The sequence below is a fragment of the Phaenicophaeus curvirostris genome, chromosome 21 (assembly GCF_032191515.1).
Source record: "Phaenicophaeus curvirostris isolate KB17595 chromosome 21, BPBGC_Pcur_1.0, whole genome shotgun sequence".
NCBI classification, from domain to species: Eukaryota; Metazoa; Chordata; class Aves; order Cuculiformes; family Cuculidae; genus Phaenicophaeus; species Phaenicophaeus curvirostris.
This window is the reverse complement of record NC_091412.1, coordinates 112842-131708: the sequence shown is the minus strand read 5'-3', so window position 1 is coordinate 131708 and position 18867 is coordinate 112842. Positions and strand designations below refer to the sequence as shown.

Sequence of the window (18867 nt, the reverse complement as noted above, 5' to 3'; positions counted from 1 at the left end):
ACGTGGAGTGTATTAGGAAACAGGCAACGGCAGTGTTTGGGGTGAGATGAGTTACTGGTCTGTTAGGACTCACAACAAAGCAGCCTGAGTGGAGGGCACGCCAGGGAGCTGTGCTGTTGTGGTTCTGATGTCAGTCTGTCATGTGAGGGCTCTCCAGATCTTCCTTCCATCTCTTTTGCTGCTCGTGTTCACAGGTCTCAGTTCCTTCAGTGGATTGGTGATTCTTTTTCCTATAGCTGGGGTTGATCTGCGGCGTCACAACCCTTCTCTTCAGTTCCCCTGATATTTTGTGCTAGGCTGAGCTCTGTTGGACTCTGGGGAGATGGGGTGGTGTTGGGGTGTGTGTTTTGTATTCTGAAACTTCCCTGCCAGCTGTGAGTGCCTTGGAGCCCTGCAGTGTGGTTAAAAAGGGGCTGCATTTCAGAGGAGAATCCTCTACTGTAACAATTAGCTGTGTCTTCCAGTGTTCCCAGGCCTAACGACAGAGCTTAATAATAACTTAAAAATAGTATATTGTTAAAATAATGTCTTCCTCTCTGTGTGCATACAGTTTTCTTTAGCAAATTCCGTAGATCTGGCTGAGACAGGGAGAGATTGTCTGAAGAAGTTGAGTCTTATTGAACGGGAGCTACTTTATTGCACTGAGCCAGTCTTGGAAGTATTGTAGTGGGGTTTAGGTCTACAGTGGTAGGACCCTCTGATTGTTGGGAAATTGCAACATGAAACGATCTTAGGATGTAGTGTTGCAATTGATTTATGGTGGTTAGAGATAGAAGCAAACCAAACGAATATTCAAATAGATATCCTTTAACCAAAACGTTTTGAAGACCTGTCTTATTCTCAAAGAGTGAACTGAAGAAACATCACAGGAATTGTCTGCATTAACTGAAGAGTGAAAAATTCTCTTTTCATCCTATGTTTGGAAGCTGTGCTACACATGGGCTCTGTGCATGTATGAAGGGATGAAAACGTCTTTTCCCCTCTCGTCCCCAGGGGTGGAGGTTGGAACAGCCACACAAAGATGAGCAGCTTGAGAATTTCTCACCGAGCTGCTCACCCGCTCACACTTTCTCACTTTCTGCTCTTTACTTACAGAGTTTGTACTTAGGAACTTTGTTGAACTCTTGCCTGTGTTCCACACCTGTTCAGTTTACCAGAGTGTTCAGAGCTGGTGTTTTGGGCTGGAATTCCTGGCTGTCGGTGATCCTCAGCAGCTGTCTGACACACACTGGCCAGAGTGGCAAATGAAAGAGGTCTGAGTTACTTTGTTCAGTGCAGGCCTTGAGGGACTTCTTTGTCTCCTTTAAATATTTCTTCTGTGGATTATGTTTGAGTTCACTTCTCATTTGCATTTCCTTTAATGTTGATGGGGATAACTTTCTTTTGCTAGGATTAATTTAACAAATGTTCTTCCCCACAGGACACAGCTTAGGCTACGGCTTTGTGAACTACGTCACTGCAAAGGATGCGGAAAGAGCCATAAATACACTGAACGGCCTCAGACTTCAGTCAAAAACTATCAAGGTAGGATGTCTGGGTTTTTTCTGTCTTCTGTGTAAAAGGCATTCTAAAAACTTCATTACAGTGGTAAGGGCTGTGTGCTCTCCAGTCGCAGGACACACATAATCTGGGAGAACAGTGGTGAAGTGAGCTTTGTATTCAAAGATTCCCCTTTTCTCATTCCCACCATTTTTACAGCAGCAGGTGGGATCGTTCCAAATTGTTGTCAGGCTTTTGAACTCGCAGATATCGCAGATAGCTGATTATCTCTATTTTAACTCCTGTTGCACTTCTTTTCTGAAATAACCACCTGCACTGTGTGTGCAGGGAATCATTCCTACTCAGGTGACAGTTGGAGCTGTCTCGAGTAGCAGGAATTAAGATGGAAAAGTGCACTTTATCTGATGAAATGTTTTTTATGAGGCTTTACAAAATATACTGACAGCACAAGATCTTGTGATCCGTGGTTACTGATTGGTCCAGTATTGGAGTTGGAACCTCAGACAGGGATTCACGGATGTAGCAGATGTGGTTGTTGGAAGCATCAATATCGGTTATCGGTCTGCTGCTGTCTCCTTACAGCAGTGCCACGATGCCCTTTATCGACTGGATAAGCCCAAAATGAACAGAGCTGTACAAGGACATGACTTTTCTCCTTTTGTTCTAGAAATCTTCCCCTTCTCCCAGTGCCGCTTTTTTGAGCTGTATTTAAAGATGTCTGCATTGATTGGGGAGTAAATGAAAGTGCCTCCTGTAGGATAAATTACTCTTTCCTGTTTACACCCTGAACATACCATTTTTTTTTCTTTTCTAAGGTTTCCTATGCTCGCCCAAGCTCTGAAGTTATCAAGGATGCTAATTTATATATTAGTGGACTACCAAGATCAATGACACAGAAAGATGTAGAAGATCTGTTTTCACGCTTTGGATGCATCATCAACTCGCGCGTGCTTGTGGATCAAACTGCAGGTGGGTTCTGCTGCACTGGTGCTATGAAACTGTCCTGTATGGCCTGTTTGCTGTCCCTCTGAGGCTGATGGTTCCAAAGATAAATCAGACTGTCACAAACTAACCATGACACCTGGTGGCGACCACTGATAGTTTTAACGGCATAGCCTTTAGCAATGTTTTTTTTATAACTCAGAGGTACTCACGCTGCCTCCTTTGGATTTATGCTCTTACTGTCCATTGTGCTAGGCTGAGCTGCTGATGTGCCAGATCCGCTCTCTTGCTGTGACACTTGGTATTACCGCAGTGCAGTGTTTGATCTGGAGTCCTAACAGTACCTTTACCCTACAAAAATGTAGCTATTATCCACATGTAGATCTCGGGCTATAGTTCTAGATTAACAACCAAAACACTAATGCATTTTGTCTTTATACCAACTTAGGACTCACTAACACAATTTCCTCATATTTTAAAACATCCAAGGTGTCTCTCAGTCCCCTGTGGTTCCTCCTGAGCCAAAGAATGAACTTAATGCACTTAGTGCTGCACTCTTGACTTTTCTGAATGTGTTTTGTTTATGAAAAAAGGGGAAAGAAAAGGGTGCAGTTGCTTTGTTAAGCACTCAGTTCAGGAGAGACCAAAGTTAAGAGTTTCCTTTGTAATGTTGACACTGCCTCAGGGTGACAGTGTGTTTTAATTTCTTAGCCAGTTGTCTTAGACTGTAGAATGGAAGAGCATGGCTTACCCTGTACCCTGAGGTGTCCCATGTTTTTTCCAGCAGCCCCTATGTCAGCTAGGAATTTGGAGCAAACTTCTACGAATTCACTTTTCCATTGATTATGCCTGGGCTGTATTAGAATAGAGGATAATCTTTCAGCAATTCCACATCTAACTTTTATGTGGCAGTGTGTATGTTGATGCACAGTAGTTAAGCAGCAGCTCCCACGCTCTGTGAAGAGTCCGCTGTAACTTAGAGTGGGCCATCAGCAGCTTTAGGTGGGATTCGCCTGGTAAGCTGGGTGACAGCTAGAGGGAGGAGAAAGAGAGAGACTTCTAGGGCACAGGAAACCTGTCAATATGAGTGTCCAGAATAGTCGCCCTCCTCTGGCTGCCAGTGGAGCTCAGCCAGCGTCTGTGCCCGAGCACTAAACATGTTTTAATGTTGAATTAAAATATGATTAAAATCTTACTTGTAAAGTTGATATTGAAGTTAATTATGTAAAGGTGCATACACTCAATGGTGTGAATAGTGCGAGGACAGAAATGGGCAGGTTCCAGAGGGGTGTGGGTAGATTCCTGTCTCAACAGATCCCCATTCTGCAGTCCATAGTTCTGAATGCAGATATAATTTGGCAACTTAAAGCTCTGAACCATTGGTTCCAGCAGGGAGGTGTTGGAATAAACCAGGCAAACCTTATTTCTGGTTGTGTAGGATTTCTTCCTGCATCTCGAGCAGTGCAGGGTTCTGTCTGTCCTTGAGTCCTTGTGAGTGCGGTAGGATTATCAACTGCTTCCAACACATGATGAGCTGCAGAAGATGATGTGTTTTGGCCTTTGAGAATGGCCTTGCTTGTTTTGAGTATGAATTGCTTGAAGTTGAATTGCCTTGGCTGCTTAAAGAAGGATGTTGATAGTTGGACTGTGCTCTAGAAAATGCATTGGAGTTACTGTCTTGCAGATAAGGTCATTGATTTTGTTATGGATGTGTTCATGAGAGTTTGAGTAGTTCTTCCCTGCTGAGAATTTCCTCTTTTCTTCTCTGAGATATCCAATGAGCTCAGCAAAATCAAGACTAGGAACTCGAATGGCTTTGTGCATTGCTGCTGTTCCAGTATGGCTGTGATCTTTCCTTAGTGCTTCCGTTCAGCATTTTAAGAACAGTCGAGTGTAACAGCTCTCCAGTGAGATTTAGTGCTTTCTAGTCAACTAGTGTTTTACACCATGGATGTTTGAACAGGTTGCCCAGAGAGACTGTGGAGTGCTCGGCTGTGGAGATGCTCAAAGCCTGACTGGAACGGGCCTGAGCTGGTCTTGGTACCCCTGAGCAGGGAGGTTTGCTAGAGGATTTCCAGAGGTCCCTGCCAGCCTCAGTTGTTCTTCGATTCTCTTCAGACGCAGCCCAGGCAGGTTCAGTGCAGGCAGCTCCTTGAACAAGATTTCATTTCTCATCTAGATCTCTGCACCCAAACCTCCTAAGCCGCACCAAGGAATGAAATTGTACATTGTCAGCAGTTAGGCGAGCCATTAAAAGATCTTCTCTGTCTTTTGCACCAGTGAGGGTTTCAGTGTGTCCTGGTCCCAGGAAGATCTCGAGGCTTAGGTCTCATGTGTTCTTTTTTAATGTAACTGAACATTTTCATCTTCATTCTTCCCCTTTAAAATTTATAGCAGAATTAAGATGCATCACAGTAAGCAGTGAACATTCGTAACAAAGGTACAAATTAATTTCAGTTCTGTCCTGTAATAATCACTCAGTGGTAAAAATGACTGATGTATCTATGTTAGTAGTTGTAGGTGAAACTAAGTTTTAATGAGCAGTTGGAATCAGTCATAGAATAATTTTGGTTGGAAAGACCTTTAAAATCATCAAGTCCAACCATCAGCCTCACACTGCTAAGTCCACCACTAAACCAGAGGTGGTGATAGAGCTATTCTGGGTTGACCCATGCAGTTATGAATATGCTGTGAAGACCAGAGTCACCAGCTGACTCTGGTCCATCCGCAGCTTTGCAAGAACTTTAACACTTGCTGTACAACTCCCTTCCCTCAGTCGCGTGTGTGTGCAGGCACATATGTGCACATAGGCGCAATGCATGTACTGTTCCACAGCACTGCCTGTTTTTCTTCCCAACTTTGATGTTAACTGCAGGCTTTTCCAGTGAGTTTCCCTTAAAAGGTGCTGAACTTAATGAGTTATGATTATTCATACTGTGGTAAAGCTTAGGATCCTTAGCTTGGACTGTGTCTTGTTTTGCGTAGCAAACAAAACATGATGAAAGGATAAGCTGCTTCCAGAGCTCAGTATGTATAAATAACAGTGGTGGTCTCTGTTGTGCAGAGGTTGAATACTTAAACTGACATTTTGGTTACACTTCATCTCATTCCATCATATCCCTGTAAATCCAGGATTAAGTGTTTAGTATCTCTAATTTGTAATTATTAATTTCCTACAGATATCGCTTAGACCCTTTGTTCAATGTCCTGCTAATCCCTTGTAGCTTCTGTGGTATTTGTGGCTCCCATCAGGATCTGATCTTAATGCCTTGTCCCACTGGACAAGGAGTTCACTGAGTTCGGTGGGCAAACCTCTTGGTACCGGAGCCCATCAGTGAGGGCCAAAGTGCCTGAAGGAGAATTGTTATTTCTTGATAATCCTTTGAGCAAGGGGCGATGCAAGGAGACTCCAGAGTCTCCTGTCCCTGCCAGGAGAAAGAATTCAACTAAAAGAATTTCTAGACCTTCTAGAAGTAAAAATAACTGGTTTTCATTTAAGAGGGGCACTTCTGAGATGGTGTGCTCTTGTGTGTTAAAATAGAATCGTAGAATCACCAGGTTGGAAAAGACCTCTTGGATCATCAAGTCCAACCATTCCTCTCAGTCATTAAACCATGCCCCTCAGCACCTCATCCACCCGTCTTTTAAACCCCTCCAGGGAAGGTGACTGAACCCTCTCCCTGGGCAGCCTGTTCCAGAGCCCAATGACCCTTTCCGTGAAAAATTTTTTTCCTGATATCCAGTCTGAACCTCTCCTGGCGGAGCTTGAGGCCATTTCCTCTCGTCCTGTTCCCTGTCACTTGGGAGAAGACCCCAGCTCCCTCCTCTCCACAGCCTCCTTTCAGGTAGTTGTAGAGAGCAATGAGGTCTCCCCTCAGCCTCCTCTTCTCCAGGCTAAACACCCCCAGCTCCTTCAGCCGCTCCTCATAAGACCTGTTCTCCAGCCCCTTCCCCAGCTCTGTTGCTCTTCTCTGGACTCGCTCCAGAGCTTCAACATCCTTCTTGTGGTGAGGGGCCCAGAACTGAACACAGGATTCGATGCGCGGTCTCACCAGTGCTGAGTCCAGAGGGAGGAGAACCTCCCTGGACCTGCTGGCCACGCCGTTTCTGATACAAGTGAAGATGACAGAGTACTCTATTACATGAAGCAGCCTGTCTCGTAGCGGTAGAGCACAGGATTTATATAAATGAGAAGCTTATAAACTAAAAAAAAGATAGCAACTAAAAAATGCTTAACTCGCGTTGAGCGTTAATGTCACATGAGATTGGAGGGTTGAGGCTTAGAAGAACCATCCACAGGTAATGTCATCTGCAGGTGCATACAGAGGGTTGAAAAATAGTGTGTAAGCGACTGAATGAAGAGAAATGCAGTAGAAATGCGAACACTAGCTGTGAGACTGGGATAAATCAAATTACAGGATTTATGGGATTTAAAAGATCTCATCTCTCAAACATCTTGAATCTCTGTGGACTTTGGTGTCATCTGCCCAGATCAGTCTTTTACACATCCTTAGTGAGTACAACTTCCTCAGAGTCATCTGATGTCTGTGTGGCCAACGAATCTCTTCCCATAGGTCAGAGAGGTGATGTCCTCGCGGGTGGGAGACTGGAAAGGTTTCTTAAGCACTGGAATTGCTCCCACGGAAGTGGTTGAGTCACTGTCCCTGGAGGTGTTTAATACGTGGGTAGATGAGGTGGTTGGGGATGTGATTTAGTAGTGGACAGATACAGTTGGAGCTGATGATCTCAAAGGTCTTTTCCAACCTAATGATTCCATAATTCTATGATTCTATGACAGCCTGGCTCTGGGAGCGCTGTCCTGAGGTCTGGAATTGCAACGTCTGCTCTGCACGCTCATGGAATCACAGCGTGTCCTGACTTGGAAGGAACCCCCAAGGACCGTTGAGTCCATGTCCCGTCCCAGCACTGTACACCCCCAACATTCACCCTGTAGGGCTGAGGGTGTTGGGCAAAAGCTTCTTGAACGTTGTCAGGCTTGGCACCTTGACTGCTGCCCCAGGGAGCTGTTCCAGTGCTCCACCACCCTCTGGGGGAAGAACCTTTCCCTAATGTCCTCCCTAACCCTCCCCTGGCACATCTTACTACCATTCCCTCGGGTCCGGTCGTTGGTCACCGGAAAGAAGAGCTCGGCACCTTCTCCTCCTCCTCACCTTTTGAGGAAGCTGCAGACCACGTTGAGGTCTCCCCTCAGTCTCCTCCAGGCTGAACAGACCCAATGACTTCAGCTGCTCCTCACGCAGCTTCTTCTCTAACCCTTCACCAACTCCATGCCTTCCTCTGGATGCTCTCCAGGAGCTTTAGATCCTTGTTATCCCATGGAGCCCAAGCCTGCACGCAGTGCTCAAGGAGGGACACTTGGGGTGCTCCCATGAGAAGCCACTATGGGACACAGCTTGTTCTCCCAGCTTTATTAAAGACATTATATATTGGAACGCATGCACTCTGGGAGGACAACTCGGTCTCTCCAAGGTTCAGAAGGGCCACCAGCGCAGCCACCGCAGCCTCCATCTTGGAGTGGGCCTCTTTCTCGACAGGATGTCCAAGGCCTTAGTTGCCGGGGAGCTGATCCAGGGATCTGGGTCCTCCTTGAAGGGCAGGAGGGCTGCAAGGGCAGGAAGCAGAAATCAGAGAATCATGGAATGGTTTGGGTCAGAAAGGGCCTTAAAGCCCATCCAGTTCCACCCCCCTGCCATGGGCTGGGACACCCGCAGCTGGTTCAGGTTCTCAAAGCCCCATACAACTTAGCCTTGAACACCTCCAGGGATGGGGCAGCCACTGCTCCTCTGGGCAGCCTGGGCCAGGGCCTCTCCACCCTCACAGGAGAACATTTCTTCCTAAGGTCTTGTCTCAATCTCCCCTCTTTCAGCTCAAAACTGTTCCCTTCATCCTATCCCGGCACTTCCTGAACGAGAGCCCCTCCCCAGCTCTCCTGGAGCCCCTTTTTGTGCTGGAATGTTCCTCTAAGGTTTCCTTGGAGATGAACCCCACTGCCTGCAGGGAGGGAGCCCCAGGGGTGTCCCCAGACCCTCCCAGCCCCGGTCATCTCTTTTCTTGGCCAGGAGGTGCAGCTGAGACAGACGGCAGCTGGAAGCTCGTGCTCGGGAATGGCCCATTTGCCCCAGACACGTTCCTCCACCCCGAAGCATCTCCCTGGAGCAGAACCAAGCATGGCAGCTCTTCCCAGGCTCTGTCCCTGCCCCACCAGCCCAAGCCCTGCCCCTCCTCACCATCGCAGATCTCCAGCAGATCCTCTGAGCTCCAGTTCTTAAGGCACCGTGCGGCCAGACCTGGAAAGAGTACTTGGTCACACCTTCTGCTCCCCAGCACTCCCAGTTCCCGGTCCCAAGGCAGGGTGATCCCAGGAAGGGCAGTGCCCAAGGTGCTGGGATGCAGCTTGCCTCCCAGTCCCACCGGCATGGTGGGTGCTCCTTGGGGCAACCAGGGCTCTTGGCAGTCATCGGGCTGTCCCGTGCTGCCAGTGCAGAGGTGGGGACTGGTGCCAGGCTGCCAGGAGAATGAGAGAATGGGTTGGGTTGGAAGGGCCTTCAAAGCCTATCCAGTTCCAACCCCCTGCCATGGGAAGGGACACCTCCCACTGGATCAAGTGGAGCCAAATCCAACCCGGCCTTGAGTATCTCCGGGGATGGGATCTTGGAGTTCTAGTTGATGGCAAGTTAGAATCATGAAGCCATAGAATGGTTTGGGTGGAGAGGCACCGCAAAGCCCCTCCAGATCCACTCCTCTGCCATGGGGAGGGACACCTCCCACTGGACCAGGCTGCTCAAAGCCCCAACAACCTGGCGTTGAACACCTTTGAGGATGGGGCAACCACAGTTTCTCTGGGCAACTTGAGCCAGGGCCTCCCCACCTTCATCGTGGAGAATCTCTTCCTAAAATATGATCTACATTTCCCCCGCCCTCCAATTTAAAGCCATTGCCCTCATCCTATCACTCTGTGCCCTTGGAAAAAGTCCTAGAACCATGGAATGCTTTAGGTTGGAAGAGACCTTAGAGATGACAAAGACTGGAGAGGGACCCGGGGTTGTGGCTCACCCAGGAACAAGATGGCCGTCGCACGCAAGTTGTCCTGAGGGTTCTGCAGGTAGGGCAGGCTCTGGTGCAGGAATTTGTCCACTTGGCTCCTGTTGCACTTCAGCTAGGTGGAGCACAAGAACGCAGAGCTGGTGGAGATGCTCCGCAGCTGAGGTTTGGAGAGAGCCTGGGTGTGCCCAGACCCCACCCACCCCGTCCCACCCCCAACCCCCATCCCACTGCCAGAGCTGGGCTGGGCCAGCATCTCCTTCAGCATCCAGGACAAGAAGGGGAGTGGGGCTGGAGAAGAGCCCATGGGGCCTGTGTGCTCAAGGACAGGGAAGGAGGAGGCAGGCACTGGCTCTGGGCTCACAGGCATGGGAGACAGCCCAGCCTGGGGCTTCGGGGTTCTCCTCACCAAGCACTTTCCCATCTGGCGCTTCTGATATGTCCGGGCCATGCGGTTGAGCTTCCTCAATCCCAGGAACTCTGAGCAGACCAGGAGGGTGTCCCTGGAAGCCTGCAGAGAAGCAAAAGCTGGAAGATGGTGGCACAGCCCAGGGAAGGAGACCTGGCATCCTCCTCCTCTCATCTGGGCTCTGAGCTGCTGCCAGCAGGGTCTGAGCCAAAACTGGGTTCCGTGCCCAGGGTAGGAACATGGGGCAGCCGCCACCTCAGGCATCTCCCACTGCCGACCATCAGAACAGAGATCCTAGAGAGCTGCGGAGCTGCAGCCAGGGGCGGGGGCAGGCTGAGGAGCCATGTGAGCCCAGGGCTGGAGTCAGGGCAGGACGGAGCCAGCAGCACCTCCCATGCATCACAGAATCCTAGAATCCCTAGGTGGAAAAGACCTTTGAGATCATCGGGACCAACCGTACCTGTCCACTACTAAAGAATATCCCTGAGCAATTCATCTGCCTGGCGTTTAAACACCTCCAAGGATGGTGACTCCACCACCTCCCTGGGAGCCATTCCAGTCCCTGAGAGCCCTTTTGGTGAAGAGGTTTCTCCTAATGTCCAGTCTGAGCCTGCCCTGATGCAGCTTGAGGCCATTACCTCTCGTCCTATCGCTTAGGAGAAGAGCCCAGCTCCCTCCTCTCCACAACCTCCTTTCAGGTAGTTGTAGAGAGCAATGAGGTCACCCCTCAGCCTCCTCTTCTCCAGGCTGCACTACCCCCAGGTCCCTCAGCTGCTCCTTGTAAGATTTGTTCTCCAGCACCTTCACCAGCTTTGTTGCCCTTCTTTGGAGGTGCTCCAGGACCTTCATGTCATTCTTGTAGTGCAGGACCCAGAACTGAAGCCAGGATTCGAGGTGTGGCCTCACCAGTGCTGAGTCCAGGGGCACAATCACTGCCCTGGTGCTGTTGGCCAAGCAGTTTCTGATCCAAGCCAAGATGCTATTGGCTTTCTTAGCCACCTGGGCCACTGCTGGCTCATCCTCCAGCAGGAAGCTTGGCTGTCCCACTCCTTCATTCTGTGCTGCGAGTGGGCCGAGCTTTGATCCTGGGATGCAGGGTGGGTCCCCCTCTGGCTCTATCTCCCTTCCAACCGCTCTCCCTGCCCCTGGCTGGGGAACAAGCTGGCTCTCCTCACCCTGGACGTGAGGCCCCTTGGTGCACACTGAGGTCACTGTCCCAGTGCAAAGGGAGCTGGGGGAGCAGGGGTTCATTCCTGGGATTTTCTGAGAATGTTCTCTTGGAGCTGGGACAGACTGTGGGCCAAAGCCTTGGGGGTCTCGGGAACAGCCCTGGGAACAGGGATTAGGGCTCAAAGCTGTGGCCTCCCACTCCTGCAGGGAGAGCTGGGAAGCCTAAAGAGACTCGTGTGTCCAGTGGCCTTGGGCTGCTCCTGCTGGAGGAGGCAGGGCAGGGCTGGGAAATGTCTGTGCCAGGTACTCCAGTGCTGCTGGGACCCTGGCTTTGGGCTAGGGGGGGCAGAGTGGGGAGAGAGGGGCTGTGGGGGGACCCCAGCTCCTCACCCTCCGCTGCGGCTGGCCGTGGTGGGACCAGCACAGGGAATGAGGGGAGCGGTGGGACTGTGGGGGGACACATTCCCAGGCTCTGACATCCAGCACACCAAGGCCACCCTTGTGGTGTCCACGTGCCCTGCCCCACCACCCCGGTCCCTGCTCGCCCCACCTGGGCCACGTTCTCCATCTCATCCTTCATGTGGAGGAATAGCGGGAGCAGGGCCCTCTGCACATTCTTCTTCATCTTCCTCTTGTGCCTCCCCTCCACTGCCTTCACAGCATCTCCGAAGAGGATGATGGAGAGCCGCCGCACCTCGCTGTGCTCCTGCAAGGGAGGAGGACAGGGGAATTCAGCCACAGCCACTTCTTGCACACGGCGAGCGAGGGTGTTAGTGTGGTGGCTGCAAGGGCGGACACTCCATGGCCGGATCCCCAGCACCAGGGCTGTGGGGCAGAGCTGCAGCTGTGGCCAAATGGCCCTGAGCCCCGAACGGCGCCACAGGGAGAGCGAGGAGAGTCCTCCTGCCCGTCTGCTGCCGCCTGGGCCGCACTGAGGGGCAGCGTCAGTGCAGAGCACCCTGCAGGGCTGAGACCCCCATGGCTCCTTACGTCGTCAAAGAGGGGCAGGAGCTTCTCCGTCAGTGGCAGAGCGGTGGGCCTGGCCTCCTCCCTCAGCATGGGATCCATCACGTTCCTGAGGAGCTGCAAGGCCTTAATCCTGTCATCACTGCTGGTGTCCTGCAGGTTCTCCATCACATCTGGAAGCAGGACCATCATTTTTCTGGCCTGTGTGAAACGGTTTTCTTGTTGTGAAGGGGGAAAAGACCACACTGGCAAAAATAGCCCTGAGTAGCTGCCTGCTGTTCAGCTTCCCCACAGGTGGGACAGGAGAGGCTGCAGCACCTCCTGGCAGGCAGTGGCTGCTGATGGGGATGTGGAGAGAGCTGGAGGACGGGAAGGGAGTGCAGGAGAGCTGCTCAGCCACCCCACTTTCTGACCAGCTAGAAGGGGCAGATGGATTTGTTTCCCTCTGTGCCTGGAGAGTCCCGCAGGCACCCGCAAGCCCCCTCCAGTGCAAGAAGGGTGACTGGAACTGTCACCCACCATTTTGACCCCCAGCCCATGCCAAGCCAGCACATTCCCACCGCCCCGGGCCCCAGCCGCCAGTACGGCTCCACTTGGCTGCACCCCGCTCACCATCTTGGGTATCTTTGAAAGTACGACGAGGGCTCTGAGCGCCAGTGAGAGCATCACCGGGCTCGCATGCCTCAGGTGTCTCTGGGCTTCATACAGGACAGCAAACTCCTCTGCTCCAAAGTCATTGCAGAACAGCCGCTGAAACACAGAGAGCAGTGAGAGGAGCAGAGCCTGCTGGGCTCCCTGTGCCTCTCTGGCACAAAGGATGCGCGAGGCACGGGCGGTGGCTTGAAGCCTCCTCAGGCTGTGCTGAAGGCCTGGCCCCAGCAATTACTCTGCCCCTTCCTCTGGCCCTGCCTCAGGTGTCCAGGCTGCAGATCCGCGCAGGGGACGCCGCAGGAGGGAAGCAGAGGGGCTGTGTCCATGTGTACCCCAGGAGGTGCCCATCTGGAAACAGGGAGAAGGGGAGGGGCTGTGCCTCTTTCCAAGGAATGCAGGCACAGCCCTGCAGGGAGCACGGTCACTCACAGACAAAAGGAAGATGAAGGCATCCTCCGTGACACAGCTGAACACCCTGCGCACCCTCTGGTCCTGAAGCACGTCAAGCAGCTCCGTCAAGACGTTCCACAAAGTATTAGGCAGGGAGATCATCGCCTCCCACATGGCCAAGGCAGCACTGCAGACCCAGAGCGCTGGCTCAGCATCGCTGCTGCAGCCCTGCCCCATCCCACCCCCATCCCTTGGGGGACTGGGGGCCCTGCCTGGGCAGGGACGAGGGGCATGAGGGGGGTTCCCCTTGTGGCAGGGAGAAACGTGGTGGTGGGGCTCTGGCTTGGGCAGCTCTCCGTGTTGTCACGACCAGTACCTGTCACACATTGGGGAGATCTCCAAGAGGCTCCTGACTGCTTCCCTGGGCCTCCACTGGGTCAACAGGAGAAGGAGCTGGACCAGGATGTGCCAGGCTTCCTTCTTGTACATGTACTTCCTGTTTTGGTGGATTCCCCTCATGATCTTTGGCACCTGGAGAGGACACAGAGAAGGATGCTGCTGACACTGGAGTGCAGCCATGCCCAAGCATCCACTGCAGCTGCTGCCCTTCCCATCTCTCCGCTGCCTTGGAATGGCTCCAGGTGCCCCAGAGAGCTGGGTTAGGGAAAGAGGGAAGAACCGGGCCTGACGGGGCTGGTGGACAGGGTAATCCAGCCCCGGGGCACTTACATTTGTCAGATAAGAGCCAATGTCCGTCAGGGCCATTTCCAGCATAATCCTGCCCCTCTGCCGTGCACAGAACTTATCTGAAGTTAAGTCCTCGATGGCCTTGAGGAGAGCTTCAGTCGGCAGGGCAGACTGGATGGATTCTCCAGACACCTGCGGGAGGAAGGAAGAGAGGGAAGACATGCCACGCTGAGCACCCTGACAGTGCTGCTTGGCTGAGCAAGGCGAGCAGCTCATGTAAGAGAGTCCCTGCTTGGGGACAGCAGGAACCCTCTCCCCAGGGACAGTGAAGCCGTGCCAGCCCCACTGGTTCTATGGCCCTTTGCTTACGGAATCCTCCTGGCAATGATATGGATCGAAGTCCTGGGAACTGCTCGTGTTGCTTCTGAAGAGCTCAGAAGGCAACGAGGTGCTCCCAGAATCCCATCCGGATTGGAGCTCTGGGTCCTCTGGATTGTTCTCTGGCAGAGTCTCGCCTACAGGGAAGGCAAACACAAATGAGTTGGTGGGACACAGCATCCTTGCCAATGAGCTTCCCAAACCGGGAAAAGGGCTTTAAGCATGGCATGGCTGAGGATGGAGGCTGTGCAGGGGTGGCTCCTGGCCCCCAGCAACCCTGGCATCCCAGCCCTGCCATGCCCCCTGCCCGTGGGGCTCCGGCTGCTGCTGTGCTGAGGAAACAGGATCCCGGCATTATAGAATCCCTAGGTTGGAAGAGAAATTTCAGATCCTCAAGCCCAACCATACCTTTCCACTACTAAACCAGATCCCTGAGTGCTTCATCGGCCCAGCTTTTAAAAACCTCCAGGGGTGATGACTCCACCACCTCCCTGGGAGCCATTGCAGTGCCTGAGAGGCCTTTTGGTAAAGAAATGTTTCCAAGTGTCCAACCTGAACCTGTCCTGGTGCAACTTGAGGCCATTCCCTCTTGTCCTATCACTTGGGAAAAGAGACCAACAGCCAGCTGTCCACAACCTCCTTTCAGGCAGTTTAGACCCTGATAAGGTCTCCCCCTCGGCCTCCTCTTCTCCAGGCTAAACCCCAGGTCCCATAGCTGCTCCTCCTAAGACTTGTTCTCCAAGCTCCAGCCCAACCCCACCCTCACTCACTGTGCTGCAGTGGCTGGATCATGGTCACCACAACGGGCTCCAGCTGGGAGCTGCTCTGGGGTGCCCCCGCCTCCTCCCAGGCCACCCTGGGGCAGCTGGGGGATCTCTCTGCCATCCTGTGGGATGGAGGAAATTGGGGGTGTGGGGAGATGAGCTGAAGGGAAATGCCTCAGCGCCGTGGGGCTGCTGGGGCGTGAGGGAAAGATGTGGGCTGCACTTGGAGTCTCCTCGCCGGCTCCGTGCTCCTGCCCTTTCCCGTTGCTGCCTGGTCAGACACTGACGGGCTGAGGCTGCATCGGCTGTGAGGTCACAAAGGGCCCCCCTGCCACTGCTGCTCTGTCCGGGAGGGGCAGGAGCTCCACTGGGAGGGGTGGGAGCTGGGTCATAATGGCCCATGGGGGCTCTCAGGGTGTCCCCAGGCCCCATCTACCCCCGTGTCCCCTCAGCTCCTGCCTGTGCCCTCGGCCCAGAGCCCTGTGTCCCTGGCATGGTCCCAGCACTTCCCTGGGAGATCCCTGCTTCACCTTTGGGGCTGAAATCATCATTTCTAGGATTCTAACATGTCTTCTATTACCCAGAGTGTTTTCTTAGGGTCCACAGTTCCATTTTGAAGGCCTAAATCCTCATTTTTTTGGCATAAAGCCGCTTTTTAAGTTCCAAAACTACATTTATAGTGTCCAAAGCCTCACGTTACTTTCCAAAGTCTTGATTTGGGCTCCAAAGTCTTATGTTTTGCTTCCAAAGCCTCATTTGAGGTTCTAAAGCCTCATGTTTAGAATCAGAGAAACATAGAATCATAGAATAGTTTGGGTTGGAAGAGACCTTAAAGATGATCGAGTTCAAACACCCCTGCCTTGGGCAGGGACACATCCCAACCTGGCCTTGAACACCTCCAGGCATGGGGTATCCACAACTTTCCTGGACAACCTGTTCCAGGGCCTCACCACTCTCATAGTGAAGAAATTCTTCCTTATGTCTAGTCTAAATCTGCCCTTTCTAGTTTGTACCCCTTCCCCTCGTCCTATCAAGTGTTACATGCCTTTATAAACAGTCCCTCCCCTGATTTCTTGTAGCCCCCTGAAGGTTCTGGAGGGTCACTATAAGGTCTCCTCAGAGCCTTCTCTTCTCCAGGTTGAACAAGCCCAACCCTCTCAGCCTGTCTTCATACGGCAGAGGCTTCAACACTCGGATCATCCTTGTAGCCCTCCCCTGAACCCATTCCAACAGTTCCATCTCCTTATGCTGAGGGTTCCAGGATTGGACACAGGACTCCAGGTTGGGTCTCACAAGCGTGGAATAGAGGGGCAGAATCCCCTCCCTCACCCTGCTGGCCCTGGTTCTTTTGATGCAGCCCAGGATTCATCATTAGCCCTCCGCTTGAAAGGCCACTCTGGATGCTCTGGTGGGAACAGATCCTCATCCATTTTGTTGCCTTTTGCTGTCCCTGCTCAGCCTGGTGCAGAAAGTCCCTGGTCTGTGTGCTTTGCAGAGCACCCCAGGCCATTTACAGTAACATCTAATTGTTGTTATTATTATTACAATTACTCCATTTAGCAAATAGTTCTAGACCCCTGTGGTTGCCCAAAACTATTAGTGGTGTCCCTCGCTGTGCAGTGATTCATCTGAACAGAATTGTCTCTGGGCAAGGAGAGAGAGTGGGCATAGATGGAGACTGGGAGCTTGTCCAAGGGTGTGTGCATGTCCTGCCGAGGGGCAGAGCATGGCTTGCTTTAATTGAAATTATTTGATCTGATTGAGCTATAGAAAACCAGCTTGTGTGTTTAACTTTTAATTTCGGTTTGAATAAGTTGATTCATCACCTGTTGAAAGCAAGTTGTGTGATTAAAGTGAAATCAAAGTATGCTCAGCTTTGTATACACCAAAGAATTTGAGATCTTTCTGCTGTCAGATCTTTGGCAGCAGAAGCGCAGCTTTCTCTGGGAAATGCGTGTGTGCACAGGAAGAGGAGCACTGGGGCAGGGGGGCACTGTGGTTGTGAGAAGCTGTAAAACGCTTTGGTGCAGTCTCAGGCCGAGCTGCAGTACCTGGAATAACAAGAAGAGACTGAAAAAGGCCACAATAATGGAGATGCATCAGCCTAAATATTTAATGAACCAAATCCAAATCCAAATTTTGGTTAATCCAAAGTGGTAAAACGAAGGGGATGAAAATGTTTCCTCTAGCTAAAGTGAGACATAGAGCACAAACGCTGGCACTGGGTTGCCCAGTGAGGACACTGGTTTGCCCATGGGTAGAACTTGGTTGCCCTGGGGGACACGAGGATTCCCAAAGGGCTGCATGGCGTTGCCCAATGAGGGCACCTGGGATTTTCCAGGAGTGGAAAGGAAGCTGCGTTTAGCTCTGGTCCATAGCCAAGGGTTTTTCCTCCTTTTTGGTCATAGAATTGCAGAATCATGGAATGGTTTGGGCTGGAAGAAGCCTCAAAGCCCATCCAGTTGCACCCCTCGGCCATGGGCAGGGGCATCTCCCATTGGATAAGGTTGTTCCAAGCCCCATCCAACCTGGCCTTGAAAACCTCCAGGGATGGGGCAGCCACGACTTCTTTGGGCAACCTGGGCCAGAGCCTCCCACCCTCACCATGAAGAATTTCTTCTTGATGTCTAATCTAAATCTTCTCCCTTCCGATTTAAAGCCATTCTCCCTCATCCCATCACTTCATAGTCTTGGAAAGAGCTTCCCAGCTCCAGCTCTTGGAAGAGCTCCAGCTTCCCTGGAGCCCCTTTCAGTACTGGAAGCTGCTCTAAGTTCTCCCATGAGCCTCCTCTTCTCCTGGCTGAACAGCTCCAACTCTCTCAGCCTGTCCTCATACACAAGGTGCTCCAGTCCTGGGATCATCTGCCTGGCCTCCTCTGGACTCGCTCCCTGTCCTTCCTGTGCTTAGGACTCCAGAACTGGACGCCGGACTCCAGGTGGGGTCTCACCAGCGTGGAGCAGAGGGGCAGAATCCCCTCCCTTGCCCTGCTGGTCCCACTGCTTTGGATGCAGCCCAGGGCATGATTGGATTTCTGGGGCTGGCTTTGTGCTGCGAGCTCCATTGCTGGATCACGTCAAGCTCTGTGTGTGTCTGTCGGTATCTGAAATGGAGGAATTTATTTGCAGGTCTGGGAGCCGGCTGAGAGAGCTGGGGTTGTTTAGCCTGGAGAAGAGGAGGCAGAGGGGTGACCTCATTGCTCTCTACAACTACCTGAAAGGAGGTTGTAGAGAGGAGGGAGCTGGGCTCTTCTCCCAAGTGACAGGGGACAGGACAAGAGGGAATGGCCTCAAGCTCTGCCAGGGAAGATTTAGGCTGGACATTAGAAAAAAAATCTTCACAGAAAGGGTCATTGGGCAGTGGAACAGGCTGCCCAGGGAGGGGGTTGAGTCACCTTCCCTGGAGGGGTTTAAGGCACGGGTGGACAAGGTGCTAAGGGGCATGGGTTAGAGTTTGATAGGAATGGTTGGACTCGGTGATCCAGTGGGTCCCTTCCAACCTGATGATTCTGTGATTCTATGATTCTATGCTATCTGGCCGCTCCCCGCCCCTCCTCCCCCGCCTGCGGCCGCCGCCCCCGCCCCCTCCCTCCAGCTCCAGCCCCGGTCGCTCCCCCGGCCCCGGCCCTCGCACCGCCCGCTCCGCTCCGTCCTCCTCCCCGGCCCCGGGAGCCCCGGGACGCAGAGGGGGCTGCGGCGGCGTGGGGGGCGGCCGGAGCGGGGCCGGGCGGGTCCGAGCTCCCCGGGGGCCGCTCCCCCCGCTCCCCGGCGCCGCCGCTCCCGCAGCCCGACGAGCGCCCGACCGGCCGCGGCCGCTGGGGCCGCTGGAACCGCCCGACGGGGCAACGGCTCCAACCGCCCCCCCCGCGCCCGGGACCCGCCGGGGCTGGGAACGGGGCAGCTGCGCCTCGGGGGGGACCCCGAGCGGCCGTTTGGGGCCTCGTGAGCCCT

At 52.7% G+C, this 18867-nt stretch overlaps 1 protein-coding gene across 3 annotated transcripts in view; it reads left to right on the top strand.

Moving 5' to 3' along the window:
• Positions 1–18867, top strand: part of LOC138729651 (ELAV-like protein 1) — a 49809-nt gene that overhangs the window by 25025 nt on the left and 5917 nt on the right. For 2 of the 3 annotated variants that reach the window (XM_069874050.1, XM_069874051.1), the window contains exons 1-2: positions 1338–1524; positions 2316–2469. In XM_069874050.1, the coding sequence (XP_069730151.1) occupies positions 1405–1524; positions 2316–2469 (274 nt within the window). In that variant the 5' untranslated portion in view covers positions 1338–1404. Of the gene's footprint in view, positions 1–1337; positions 1525–2315; positions 3501–18867 lie in introns of those variants that run through there. The other variant, XR_011338925.1, reaches the window with a different exon arrangement.